The sequence below is a fragment of the Argopecten irradians genome, chromosome 3 (genome assembly GCF_041381155.1).
Source record: "Argopecten irradians isolate NY chromosome 3, Ai_NY, whole genome shotgun sequence".
NCBI lineage: Eukaryota > Metazoa > Mollusca > Bivalvia > Pectinida > Pectinidae > Argopecten > Argopecten irradians.
This window is the reverse complement of record NC_091136.1, coordinates 30,183,687-30,199,043: the sequence shown is the minus strand read 5'-3', so window position 1 is coordinate 30,199,043 and position 15,357 is coordinate 30,183,687. Positions and strand designations below refer to the sequence as shown.

Below are 15,357 nucleotides of genomic sequence, written 5' to 3'. Positions count from 1 at the left end.
TAAACTATCGGAAAAAAGTATTCGAAGAAACAATCATGGACATATTTTGAAACATTAATGAACAGCCATTTTATAACAGACTGCCCACAAATGTGCCAAATCATGGTCACGAACTTCTTGAAACTATCGGAAAAACATCTTCGAAGAAACTCTCATGGACATATTTTGAAACATTAATGAACAGCCATTTTATAACAGACTGCCCACAAATGTGCCAAATCACGGTCACGAATTATTGAAACTTTTGGCAAACATCTTCGAAGAAACAATCATGGACATATTTTGAAACATTAATGAACAGCCATTTTATAACAGACCGCCCACAAATGTGCCAAATCATGGTCACGAACTTCTTGAAACTATCGGAAAAACATCTTCGAAGAAACTCTCGTGGACATATTTTGAAACATTAATGAACAGCCATTTTATAACAGACTGCCCACAAATGTGCCAAATCACGGTCACGAATTATTGAAACTTTTGGAAAACATCTTCGAAGAAACAATCATGGACATATTTTGAAACATTAATGAACAGCCATTTTATAAAAGAATGCCCGCAAATGTGCCAAATCATGGTCACGAACTTCTGAAACTATCCGAAAAAAATCATCGAAGAAACAATCATGGACATATTTTGAAACATTAATGAACAGCCATTTTATAGCAGACTGCCCACAAATGTGCCAAATCATGGTCACGAACTTCTTGAAACTATCGGAAAAAATTCTTCGAAGAAACAATCATGGACATATTTTGAAACATTAATGAACAGCAATTATATAAAAGACTGCCCACAAATGTGCCAAATCATGGTCACGAATAACTTACATTTTTGGAAAACATCTTTGAAGTTACAATCATTAACATATTTTGAAACATTAATGAACAGCCATTTTATAGCAGACTGCCTACAAATGTGCCAAATCATGGTCACAAATCACATAAACAGTTTTGAAACATTTTTGATAAATTCGTTAGAGAAATATGCTACATTAACATACTGGAATAATAACTTATTGATAAAACAGTTATGAACCTGTTTTAAACATTACTGAAACAGTCATGTTATCAAAAACTGCCCACAAATGTGTCAAATTATGGTCATATGTTCGTTTGAAAATATATATGTCATGGAAATATTTGGAATTTTGTGGAATATGCTATTCCAATAGATAAACTTTAATCCATATAAAGAATCATAATATTATTCTGATTTCTTGAGCATGTGTAATACAACAGTGAATTGATATACCCTGCTACATCTTAGAAATGGAATCAAGAACTGATATCCACTTACCATTATATGGGACAAATATCTTTGTTACCTCCCTTGAATTATCTGCTGCTGGTGTAATTATTTTCTTCTGGTAAGTTTAAATCTGTGATTGTCATCCTCCCTTATAAACTAATCTGTCCTCAGACCACTACGACCGGCTATATAAGGAAGTGTACAGTAAATGTGTGTGTGTCCAGACCTGGCCGGAATATAACCAACTGGACACGAGGTATGGTGTGACAAACAAATTCTATAGTTTTTACAACTCACACTTAACTGTCAAAAAAGGTTTAATATGTCAAACATCATTGCTGTTTGTTTACTAATCACACGGATATCAATACAACCCAATGCACACCTCTATATGAAAAAACGCATTTTTCTTGAATATATGTCAAGTCTGTATATTACTTCTTATCGATATTTAAATATTATTTTTTTTTAGATTTTTCTACTTATATATTAAATACATGTATGTATAATTTGAAACATAGCTATGCATAGATTTGCATATTAAAAAATATTGTAAAATATAACTAAAACATGTTCCTATAAAGATTATGTCCAATATTGTAGGTTTATGTTTCAGTTTATAATTCATATTTAACATAAAAACTTAAAATTCTTAAAGTATTTATTGATATATATATATCAATATATATATATATCAATATATATATATATATATCAATAAATACTTTAAGAATTTTAAGTTTTTATGTTAAATATGAATTATAAACTGAAACACAAACCTACAATATTGGACATAATCTTTACAGGAACATGTTTTAGTTATATTTTACAATATATATATATATATATAGCATACATGCAAAGAATATCGTAGATGTTGAAAAAATCATAATTTTAAATTTCAATACCAAATACATTTTCATATTTGTTCAGTTCAAATTCTCAAATTTTATTTTAAAAAATAAGATTTTTTTTTTGTAAACTTTAAACAAGAAACTTACCTCAACATTTTATGTGTTGAGTGATATCTGAAGATGGGATGAGATTTCCTTGTGTAGGAGCCGGTAGTGTGAGTGGATGATGACTGGCTGAGATCTAGGGAGGGTATATATACCCGTGTATAGGGGGAGGGGTTCGAGTACTGATGTCTTGTAACTGTTGAGTAGACTTCTGACCGAGGTGCTTGGAGGTACTGGTGGCTGTGTGGTGGACGAATACTCTAGTGGTCAGTATGTACGAGGTAATAATTAACTTAATTAGAGCATTTGCCTGTAAATCGCCTCATTAGGTCACCAGGTAACTCTCGGGTCAATCACCTGTAATCAACTCATTAATTACCTGGATGTTTGTTTACATAGTAATCACAATATTGATTGATAAATAGATTCAGAATAATAAAAAATATTATACGACAATTATCTATATTTTCTTAAAATGTCACACATTTATTCAAACATACCATAAAATATATTTGAATTAAAATTTCCAGCCTAAGAGACTAAGAGATAATATAATAAAAATAATAGACCATAAGGTCATGTTTTTTATCATAACGTGTATGGTAAATTCTCAATTTAAATAACGATTTCGTATTTACAACCGCGATCGGGTACACACATGTATAAATAATTCTTTATTTAGATTAAATATCATTTATTTATGACCATTCAAGCGACATATTAATAGTGTATTTTTTACGATAATGCTTTATTGAACGCTTACATATACGTATCGTGGCATTTAATTGTTTTATAAATATGTTTGCTATTTTATGAAAGGGTTTCCGGAGATTTTACAGTATAATATATTGAATAATATCTGATCCAAAACAAGAAACTGTGCTATTTTGTTTTATGTCGATATATTTTTTCACCGTTATAATCCTTTAATAGATGGTATAAAATTTCATAGTATTATACTAAACTAAAATGCATAATTTGTCTCGGCACCAATGAAGAGAAAACCCCATGACCTTGACCTTTCATACCAGTAATACCGTATCCTTATACACAAGCACTAATACAGGTCAAAGGGTATCTGAACCCATATTTTCCCGGATATATCTGTCATGTATAGAAAAGGAGGCATTGTAATTAACTTATTTTCAGTGTATCTCGTAACGCAATACACATGTATACATTATGTACGTCACGGACCCAATCATAAGTGGAATTATGCGGCTGCAAGTGGAATTATGCGGCTGTAGTTTTTCAATTTTCACGTTTCATTAGCAATTATGAATTTGAAAATGAGGGTTTTGATTACTTGGAAGCCTGGTAATTTAACCATGCATGTCGGACACCATCATCATATTAGTGGACAAAAACACTTAAATAATGTACTTTCAAGGCAAAATTACTTGTTAGAATAGGACATTATCGAATAGCCTTGTTATAATTGACATTATAATAGATAAAGCGTGATGTCATTGATTAATTAAAGTCATTGTAAAATGCTACGATTCGCATGTTATTCAAGCAGTTATCAAGTATTTCAATTGAAATCACTCACCTATAAAAACACATGAATTATACATCCATCCATGCGGAACAGGTACTCGACTGCAGAATTTTCTTAGACAAACAGGATATACATTTTTTCAGTTTTGGGAGAAACAGGATGAACTCATTGACAGTGAGGAGCTGCCAGCCCAGGAATAACACAAAGGGCTGATTAATTATTCGATGTTATAATTTATTACGTACAAGAGTACATATGTATAGAAGGGCGATAAGGAAGATGTCAGAGGGAGTGTAATACACAACACCCAGTGATCACTTACACCATTGTCCAGACACACAGTGCCCGGTCCCGACACCCAACATACAGTTTCACTACTGTTGAATGGTCATTCCAAGAGTCAACACGTTAGAGACATTATCCAGGAAATATTTTCTTGTTTGTTCGGGTTTTTTTTCTTGATAAAGATTTGAGTGGAAAATGGCGTATATAGAAATTGATTTTCATCGCATTAATCAGAGATAGAGTATACATATAAATGCTTTAATCTAAGAGCTAACTCTTTCATGATATCAAGAAAATCTCGATGACAATCGGTAATCTTCGGAAATCAACTCGGTGCGGCTTTTACCTCTCCTCTCCTCACTCAACTTCAATAGCCAAGGGTATTAGTCCGATTCTCTAGCGAAGTTGCTCCTCACTTATCCCTTTCGATCAGTGGATTTAAGGTATTCCGGGACCATAGTAGATATATTTGTAGACATAGAGCTTCTCCTCCACGGACATCTACATTTGTACATCTGTTATCTGTCTTTTCAATGATATCTGACCAGACAATGATTAAGACCATCTCCTCCCCCCTTCCCTATCATAGTAAAACAAAGATAAGCCAAAATATGAATAAGGTATAAGTCCCCGTTCCCTTTTTTACATATACCAAAAATTGTTTTTTGTTGTTGTTGTCGTTGTCATTTTTTTTCATTGGATGACGTTTATATAAATATAAACAATAATGATTTGACGAACATGAAATGATTCCTATATAATACACGCGTTCATTACGTTTATATTGGTATGAGGACAGCTATTAAATAGGGAAAGGAAATTGATTTCGCACCGCTAAGTATAAATCGTTTGAGTAGGCTCCGAGATTGAAAATCACCTGCAATGCTTCACAATACAATATACCATCCAGTACATGAAATGTTGCTCAATGACGCATCGATCTGGGGAGTGATTACTTTTTTTTTTTATTTATTTGGAAATCAATGATAGTGTAAGTTCTGCTTTATCTTTTGCAATTGACCAGAAAAATGGATCCAGCGGTTGGCTTCAGTGAATCTCTGTTGGTCATCAATAACTGAATCGATGGACAGGGCTCGTAATGAGAATTTATCCTGAACGGCAGTAGGGAAATTGAGTAAACCGACTTAACATTCCAGAAAATTATATTTGGAGTTGATCAATGCAATACGATTGTTTTTCTGCAGCACGTGAATGATTTATGAATGTTAATATCTTAGTTGTTTTCCACAGCATGATATAGACAAGTTATGGGGGATGAATTGTCTGCTGCAGAACTGCACATCACAGGATTAGTCTGACCAAAAACGTCACACCTCTATATATATGTGTGTTGGTTACTGTTGCTGTCTATGACGGGACTATTCTGTACCTTTATAGTGAACAACCCAAGAACAATAGCAGGTACTTTAATGTTTTCTATGGGAAAATATACAGTAGCAAACATTATACTGCATTTGACTTAAACAAACACTTTATTGACGCTACTTGACATGGAATGTTCCCACGTGGCACGTGTTTCGTCCATTGTGTTGTCGAGAGCCATTGTCCAGTCTATTTGTTTTGCGGTTGAGCAAGCGTGTACTGATACCTACCTACCCGAGGTTTGTATTCGGGTATATAACATCTGTGTACAACGCTAACATAACAGACGGTAACTGAACATCGGAAGAGATTTGTGTATTAGTGTGTCAGGATACACTCCAAGTACCCGAAGGCGACTGACTAAGTACATAAAAATATTTACTTCTGGTGACGACATTAGGAGGATTAACCGTTTTTATTGGTGACTTGGATTTCGTCACGTGTCCTGCTCCAACTTGAGTGTTTTTCGAAAACGTATATATAAAGGACAAACAGAGTTTGTGGACTTCTTCATAAAAAGAAATCACGATGACTGGATCATAATCCTGATTTGCCGCGGAAATTAATTTGGATTAGGAATGTGGTGATTTTTACCAAAATATCTGTGTGTGTTTGTGTGACATTATACAGTAATAATGTTTGTTACTGTGAAATATGGAGGTAAGTTTAACCCACCCCACCCCCTCCCCCCACTCCGGATCTAAGTCATTTTGTGACGGAAGAGCGCCTGTCTATAAGATAAGATACCGGGCGCTGATTGCTATTGTTTGATAGATAATGGTCTACGATAGAGCTCCATTGTCTACCGTTATGCATATACTCATGTATTGGTCCTGCCAATGTCTCCTTTGTTATCGTACTGCAACGTTATATGTCTTATGTGGAAATTAATTTCGTGAGTTCGGGACATGATACCAATAATCAGGAATGCCATTTATTTAAACTGTTCTGTGTACTTGTTGGCTTATATCGTTTAGATAATCATAAATGATCGTATTTCACTCGATCTCGTTTCGACAGAGCTCGCATTGCAGTCTCTTTGTCCATGTTCTATTGTAAATACTGAAAGCTTTATATTGGAACTCTCGTGTACCATTCGATATCATTTTTGTCTGAAGAAAGTCTATTATGACACAATGGTTATTGGTTTTGAAAATGTATAGATTTGAAATCAAACATATCTATCATCGCAGTGTAAATACAATCGGTGCTACTCGCTCATTCAGCACCAATAATCAGATTCCATCTCTATTATTGTTTTCAGTGGATTATTGTTCAAGGTTTGTAATGTTAAATAACCAAATTCTACTTGGGTATTCTATGTATGGTTAACTACGTGACAATAGTCTATATACTTTATCGTTAATAGCAACACTATATGTACAAGTAGAAAACGAAAAATTACTCACGTCAATTACTCAAGATCATTTCTATGTCAATGTTAATAAAAACACATGTTCTTTGTCACAATAAAATGCATATAATTTATAGCGTGCTAGTTTGGCGAAATCTAGTATGTAGGTACAAATATTGACCTGGTGAGGTTAATAACAAGACTGATCAACCCGACAGAAAACCGAGAGTCGGTCTTTGGTCTCATAACACGACTGTGCATCACTTACTGTAAATAGATGTTAGTTTATATCCTATTTACCCGAATAAAGTAAAATTATATTCCATTATTTCTTACTTCCTCGTGTAGTGTTTGTTACGTACACTAAGTACCAGTCATGCTTACAGGGAACCGTTATACCGTGTCATCGACCTTCTCGTGAACAAACCACTTAGACATGACAGTTAAAATTTAACGTAAAATTCTCACAGCTTTTCATAAAACTTTTAATCGATATGATTTTCGTAATTGCTGTGTACGAAGGCCTATTAAATGGGAGAAAACACTCAGTTTTAATGTAAAACTGGCAATAACAAACGCCAGCGGCTTTTTGTACTTGAAATTACATTTTACTTGGGTAAATACACAAATGGCGAACATTTTACTATCATCTTAATGTATCTCCTATATCTACATAGCGACCATTCTGACTAAACAAATATTAGCTTCGATTATCAGATTGTGTGAAATGGACGACTTTAATTAGACCGTGTTCATGGTGTTTGATGTTCGAACTAGCTTTTATATTGGTTTTTAAACGGAACATTTTCCTTAATCGCATATGTCTTGAGAAGTTATTACAAGGTATATTTCATGTACCATTCCTGATGTTTAAACCAACATTTTCCTTCGGTGAAGGCTATGTGGAGAAAGAAGAGGGAGGGTTGTTATTCAGGGTACAAAGCCCTATAGTGTTGAACTTCCCAAATAAGTATAGAGTTAGGGGGTAATCGGGATACGTATTGTGTAGTATAAAGGCGATACACCCGCGTGAAAGCGCGAGTGATTGACACACTGAATGGCCATACTTTTGTACAGAAGGTGTGTGTTTATCTTTCAATCAAAACATCTACCACAAAGATAGTGATTAATTAACTTTTGAACACATGTATTTAAAGCCTGGACAACTTTAAATGTCGAATAAACACCATGCCCGCAACGCGTTCAGAAACCGAGAAAGCTAAATTTGTTGGTATTACCTTTAGATAAGATTAAGAAAATATTATAAAAATATTTACTGTTAGAAAATAGTAAGAATCGTGTCTAGATATAATGTGAAATTTCAAACAAAGGTATTTCGTTGTCAGATAGGGGTATGTGTATAGGCCTAAGATCAATACTAAGTGAACTAATTAGTAAATAGCAAACCTATATCTCTGTCTCCTATCGTGGAACACGCCGATTCCGTGTTATAGAGGTATAACTGACATTGTAGGTAATGTACCGTATAAGTATACATAGGGTTACAGGTACCCAAAGCTACAAGGCTATCTCAGTAATATTGGAAATTGTGCCACGCAAACACCCCAATCTAAACGTTTCTCTTTTAATTGATAAGGCCAATGGTTTATAGGTGGTAAATTGGTTGTGTACAATGACTACGGGGCCACGAACCTCGAGTTGTTATCGAACGTATTTTGATGTATTAGCCTTTTAGGAGTATCATAAGACGTGCTTCACTGATAACCTAACACTACACATACTGTACACAAGGGCGCCAAAATATGGGATAACGGCTGTATTAACGGTTATATAGCGAGTTCATTTGATAATTAGAATTCTAATCCATTGTTTAACCATGTGTATATATCATCGTAAGGACGTCCATGCTGAAGGGTATAGCAAATAGAAAAAAAAGTGTAAATTTTGTATAATATAATTGTTGCAGACTTTAAATGGATTCAAGGTCTCAGTACATAGTATACACAATAAACTATCCGTTCTAATGCATTTATTTCAGTCATATTTCGTAAAAAGAAATAAAAGATAGTAAGTCAGTGAGGTCTTTGATACGTCTTTTATCATAAATACATGAACTTTTCCAAACCTTTTAATAAAAAAACATTATGATTGAAAATATTAAATGTTCTTAGACAAATTCTTTATTTTTCATTATGCTTTGATGTGCTGATATGATAACAATGTTGCATACTGATGCAAAAGCAAGTAATAACGGTTTTTAGAAGTCAAAGGAATGATAATTACCCTGGTCTCAAACTTCACGAACTAGGCCGAGATTTAAGTGGGATTAGTGGAGGGCAAAATGCTTTCTCGCCATTCTTCATGAGAGTCAAGATTTGTGTAGTCACTACGACACTTCTTTTATCTTTACAGATCAGCAAAGCAGGATCTTCAACGCTAACTGTCGCAATGAAGTACTTTTACACCACATCAAGCGTAGATGTGAGTGTGTAGAGCGGGAAGGTAAGTCTATCGGGACTCGTAAAACATTCTTATATATAAGAGTTATTTCCCTTCATACCATTCTCTAAGAGTTACTTCCCTTTCGTTCCATCTGTATGGGGTTCCATTATGTAAGAGTTACTTTCATTCGTTTAACTTCGTAAGAGTTACTTCCCTTCGTTTCACCCCGTGAGAGTTTCACTCCATAGAAGACTATTATTTCTCCTCGTTTCACAACAGTTAGCAAGAAACTAATTCTGATAAATCAGGATAACCGAAAGAGACACATCTAATGGTCCCCCTACTAACCCGATAGATCAGAAGGATAGAAAAGGCACAATGACCCCCTTCAGTACTGACGGAGTGAAACAAGGGGAAGTAACTCTGGTAGATCAGAATTGACACAGTAAGTGTTGAACTCCGAGACAGTCAAAATTGTTTGTCCCACTTCTTGTAGACATGTTTTTGTTGTTTCTTTTGGAGTTATATATACATTGAACCGACGAGCGGACAAGTATATGAGATAAGAAAATTGCTAATTATTTCTACAGTAAACTCGTTCTTAGACGCATAGCTTCGTCTCGATAAAACAAATTTACTCTATTAAGTCAATTTGTGGTATTATCTTATATCTTGACATTATACAATTCCGTTTTAAAATACAAGACGATGCGACATGACAGTCTGAAGAATACCACGCGTCTTTGGTTACCATGTGAACAATTTTAGACCAAATAAATTACAATTAAGATTGTAAAACTATATTTGTGGACGACATGACAATGAAACAAACACACAAACACAAATAATGTTGGCGGTAAACATATAGTTTTCATATAACGGGTTAAATGTGATCCGTCTCTTCTCATCACGTTTAAATCGAAGATGTCCTGATGGTGTTCAAATACAAAGTTGACCTAGAAATATGCCAATTAAAGATAACTAAAAGCACGAATAGACCTAGTTCATTTGACGGTGGTTTAGATTTCAAGAAAGGCTAAGATACCAGAGATACGATTTACAAGTACACTTGTCGCCTACTATTGTTGCCAACATCATGTCGATAATTATGAAAAAGCCTAAAATCTGAAGAAGAAACGATCACGATGTCAGACTGATACTAAAATATCTACTTTTAGTAATGGCGTCAATGGTCAGAGCTTCTAATAGCTTAATTGTCGTTTGTAAACTATGAATACATCTAGTGATAAAGATTAAGTTTTCCTGTCAACATCATTATTACATTACGTTTGAACATAATGTATCTCAATATACAAAACAAGATAAGCATTATTAGATGATTCTTGATATATCCTTTGATTCCTTATATCGCTTCTCGAATTGCATTCGATCAAACTTGACCTTGACGTGACCTTCATCTGTATGACTGCTATCTTCCTTGGGACAGAGACGCATTTTGATTGCACTCCTGGCGCACCATTTTTTTAATTCTGAGATTCTTCGTCCAAATAGCAAAATATTTATTTGGATTTTGAGTTTAGATAGGGGTGACTGTTCGTTATAATGCACTACAAAGCATTTCATACTGTCATAAAAGTACAATAGGCACATACACTGTAAGTAGAACTGGAAACTCGTAAATATAAATAAACTTGAAACTAGAGGTTTATTGTATGCATCATGGGCTTATTCTCTTTCCATGCATTGCTCGTAGAAAACGTGTTGTTTCATTTTCTAATACAATGGCCTGTAGTAGACACTAAACTCGAATATCTAGCAAGAAGTGGTGCTCCACAAATCATTCTCAGCTAGATCTAGTATACTCAAATTAACGTTCTTAACTTCAACTACGTTTAAACGGTAGACTTAAATTAGAAACGCAATCTAGATTTAGATTAAAGTAAATACACAAATGAAATGAATGTAGTTTGATTTTTTTTCCCAATTAGAATTTGAGCTTAAGTACACAGTCTAAATGTGATCAAACGTCCTCGGCGGTGCTGTCCAATGTCTCCTATTGAGAAGTAGACCTATTCTTATTTTCTCAAGTGTCGCCATGTAATGTGTGAAGTGTTGAATTAAAAGCCGATTGCTATGATAATAATTCACCACTATTTGTATTTATACAGGATTGAGTTTCCTTAAAAGTGCATGTTTGTTCTTCGCACCTTTTAACCATACACCGTGGACAAAATATAGTCAAGTAGTTTCTTACTTTCTTGGTTAGAATGTTCGAAAAAGAACCAAGTGCACTTTTAACCTTTCTGTCCTATGTGGATTTTCTATTCCCTATTTATATGGTTATTTAAATGTATTTAACACAACGCCTTGAAATTATTTCTTTTCTGTATATCTATTATATGTATGGTGTAATTGACACAAACTCGTTCACACACTTTTCTCCTGTGTACGTTCTGAATTTTTATAAAATTTCAAGGGTGAATGAGTTAAGATTTACTTTCGATCCACAGAAGAATAGTAAATCATATAATGTATTTATGGATACATTAATAGTAAATCATATAATGTATTTATGGATACATTAATAGTAAATCATATAATGTATTTATGGATACATTAATAGTAAATCATATAATGTATTTATGGATACATTAATAGTAAATCATATAATGTATTTATGGATACATTAATAGTAAATCATATAATGTATTTATGGATACATTAACTAAATCCTCAAGTTGAAATAACTGCGATTATACATAATTTACATGTAAATAATCCATTCGATTAATAATAATGCCAACCACTGTCACATTTTACAGATATTGTTGAACTGTCAGACGAGAAGGGCGTGGTGAAGAACCTTCGGAACTTCCCCTTCGATTACGGAAGTGAATACCTAAAAGAACGAGAGACCCTCATACTCCTCAAAGTGGATAGTAAGTACACCTGGGCCCAGTTTCATGAACGTCCTTAAATTTAAGGAGTTCCTTAACTTAAGATTCTACATATGAAAGCATTAGGATTTTAAGGAAGGCTCCTTAGCTTAAGATTTTCCTTAAACTTCTGTAATGCTTTCCTATCAGTGGCGTAGGCAGATGAAACGTAATGGGGGGGGGGGGGGGGGGGGCAAAGGTCCACAATATTTCGTAACGCAAAGGTCCACAATATTTCGTAACACCCCCCCCCCCTCGAGCGCCACGCACCCACAGGAGATACTTGATATGCTTTATATCACATATCATTACATATAATCCTTGAACACATTTATAGACTGTGGCGTCGCTAACAGGAAATTAATAAATACGCAAATTAGCGCGCGAGTTTGGGGGGTCCGTTGTATCCCCTGGAAAAATATTACGATTTAGAATGACAGAAATGGGTTTTACAATGTATGTTGATGATTTTTCGAGCGTCAAAGGCGCGAGCATTTTGTGTTTGGGGGATCCGGGGGTCTTCCCGGGAAAATTGTACGATTTAGAATGGTAGAGATGGGTTTTACGATGCATTTTGTTGAATGTGCGAGCGCCGAAGACGTGATATTTTGGTGTTTGGGGGATCCAGGGGTCTCCCCTGAGAAAAATTTTTACGATTTAGAATAGCTGAGATGAGCATTACAATGCATTTTGTTGAATTTGAGAGCGACGAAGGGGTGAGATTTTGGTGTTTGGGGGGTCCGAGGGTCTCCCCCGGGAAAAATAATTAAGTTTTAGATTAGCTGAGATGATTTTTACGATGCATTTTGTTGAATTTTCGAGCGCCGTAGGCGCGAGATTTAGGTTTTTGTGGGGTCCAGGGGTCACCCCCCCCCCACGAGAAAAAATATTACGATTTTGTATTTTGATGATTTTTCGATTTAAAGTTACCTGCATTTAAAAATGATAATTGTGGGTGTCGTCTTACCATTATGCAACCCTGCTCGATCTGTACATACCGGATTAACACCATCGGCACATTGTTGTGTAACTTAAAATAATTATGAATTGATTGTAGACATATAAACAAATTAATCTTTTAAGAAGCATTTTTTGAAATAGTATAATCCCTCGATGGACATTTTTAGTCTAGTTCGTGTGTATTGAATTTTCATTATTAAAGGTTTGAACATTACCTGATTTTAGAACGTTTAAGGAAACGCGCCGCGCAGCGGAAAATTTTCTAGAATGAAGCCAAAAAAGGGGAAGGAGGACCCTTTTTCTTCAATTGTGCATTTTTAGACAATTTCAACCCACCCTCCCCTATCCTGGGGGGGGGGGGGGGGGAGGGGAGGGATTGCCCCCCCCCCCCCCCCCCCTACGCCCCTGCCTATGAAGAATTTTAAGTTAAGGAATTCCTTAAATCTAAGGAATGTTCATGAAACTGGGCCCAGATACACTGGTTTGAACATATTTTCGAGCGAGTTTTAATTTAAATTAAAAATTGTGAGATGTTTTCGCAAAACAAGTACATGTTTCATGTGTTGGCTAGCTTTGCTTACGTTAGTTGTCAGTATTTGATAAGCTATTGACTGTTATACTGGTAAACCATCTGTATTTTACATTAATTTACGTACTTTTGACTGTGTTGACAGATTTACCAGAGGACCAGGACTGTGACCGGATGGTGTACGTCCCCCTTCTCATAGAGCTGGAGCACAACAAAGAATTTACAGGTGAGGGCTCTCCCATCTGTTTTATCATGTAACATACGTAAAGTGAAAAACTCTTGTTTAACTTTGCTGATTCAGCATATGATCTAGTCTTAGTTTTATCATTATTGGTTGTAAAGTCTAGTATTGTAATTCAGTTATTCTTTGTTAGGCCTCGAGGACATTTTTTCAATGTCTTTTTTGAACGACACGGTGATAAATATTATACATGTAGCAGCATACTAGAAAATAAAAGGCATACGCCAAGGAGCTGATATTGGTCCATCACTTTTAAAACGTTAGGCCTATAGGGGAGAGAAACCTTACAAATACTAATCTCCAGCAAAATTGCTGTTTTTGACATTTTGTCTTTTGCAAACTTCGAGTAATTTATTAAAATACATCCATGTTCTTTTTCAGATGCTCTGAACCCCAAGCAGGAGGTGCGACCTACATCTTCCATGGACGATGACGGGCGCGGTAACAAGAAGAACGTCAAGGGATCGTCTGCTGCTTCAAAAGGCGCGAAAAAGGGCACAGATTCAAAACGGACGTCTGCTAAAAGTCCGCGGCGATAGCAACTGTTTTGAATTTAAGCTTTTCAGCTTCAAATGATTTGAGGAACACATAGACTGTACTGATTTAGTAAATGGATTGAATGTTGTGAATAAGTGCCGATCTACCACAAACTAGAACTAATGGTTAAAGCATTAGTTTTTTATTATTACTAGTTAACGTTGCATTTTTGTCATTCTTTTTGTGATATTCATTTAATACGACTACTTTAATAAATAAATAATCAATTTCACGTGTTTGCGTTTTCTGCCATTTGCTTTTAATATTAATATGGTAATGCGGCAATGCCAATACATTGTAGGCCTATATGAGTCAACAAATGGAGAATAAACAAAAACATATGAGCTGCTTTAAAATCTTCGAACTCCTAGTAAATATGTCAAACAAAACAGAAATCTGCTGAAGATAAGTGAAAATGTACAGTGAAAATGACGTTGGAACATATACTCGGGATCATGTCACGTAATCATCTTTTATAGTAACAAATGAAGAAAGACCAAAACCATTTGTTTTTATGTTCTTATTTTTGAGATTGACGTAGGTCGTATACTTTACCTTCATATGGTTTTAATGGAGCTTCATGATCTACTGGGATCCATGTGTTACGGAAAATAGGTGATGCACAACCAGTACTTAGTTCCATACAGGGCATAGTGCCATGGATTTTTTCTTTAGGACACAATTAATTATTGTGAATATTTTTATCTTTAATCAAAATAAGAAGCTAAAACTTTTCAATAGTGGTAATGGTATAATTGTAACTAAAGAAAAGTACAAATTCGCCTGCTCCTGTTTTCGATAGCGAAAAAATCAAAATACCATTTGTCGGCGGTGGAAAATCTTTAAGGAATTCTGACACATCAACATTTTACCCTACTTCTTGCAAACTCTAAACACTTTCAAAACTGTTATGTACTGGTCGTGCATTGTAGGTACATGGTTTCCCCCTGATACTCCAGATTCTTCTACATGGCAGTCCATAAATGACACCGACTGTTTAAAAGGAGTAAAACAAAATGAACGCTAATGAGAATTTATAATAATTGTAGCAGGTACC

At 34.8% G+C, this 15,357-nt stretch overlaps 1 protein-coding gene across 1 annotated transcript; it reads left to right on the top strand.

Moving 5' to 3' along the window:
* Positions 1-5,538: 5,538 nt before the first annotated feature.
* On the top strand, positions 5,539-14,532 carry LOC138318159 (uncharacterized protein CXorf65 homolog). Its single transcript, XM_069260305.1, has 5 exons — positions 5,539-6,039; positions 9,107-9,196; positions 11,920-12,036; positions 13,668-13,748; positions 14,145-14,532. Exons 1-5 carry the CDS (start codon positions 6,015-6,017, stop codon positions 14,300-14,302), a joined length of 471 nt encoding a protein of 156 aa, XP_069116406.1. The 5' UTR covers positions 5,539-6,014; the 3' UTR covers positions 14,303-14,532.
* The last annotated feature ends 825 nt before the right edge of the window (positions 14,533-15,357 follow it).

What these genes read in the sequence shown, in the direction of transcription:
- LOC138318159 (XM_069260305.1), top strand. Translation starts at nt 6,015, where the DNA reads ATGTTTGTTACTGTGAAATATGGAG. An exon ending in TGTTACTGTGAAATATGGAG is followed by an intron (nt 6,040 to 9,106) that starts GTAAGTTTAACC and finishes TTATCTTTACAG; the next exon opens with ATCAGCAAAGCAGGATCTTC. An exon ending in CATACTCCTCAAAGTGGATA is followed by an intron (nt 12,037 to 13,667) that starts GTAAGTACACCT and finishes CTGTGTTGACAG; the next exon opens with ATTTACCAGAGGACCAGGAC.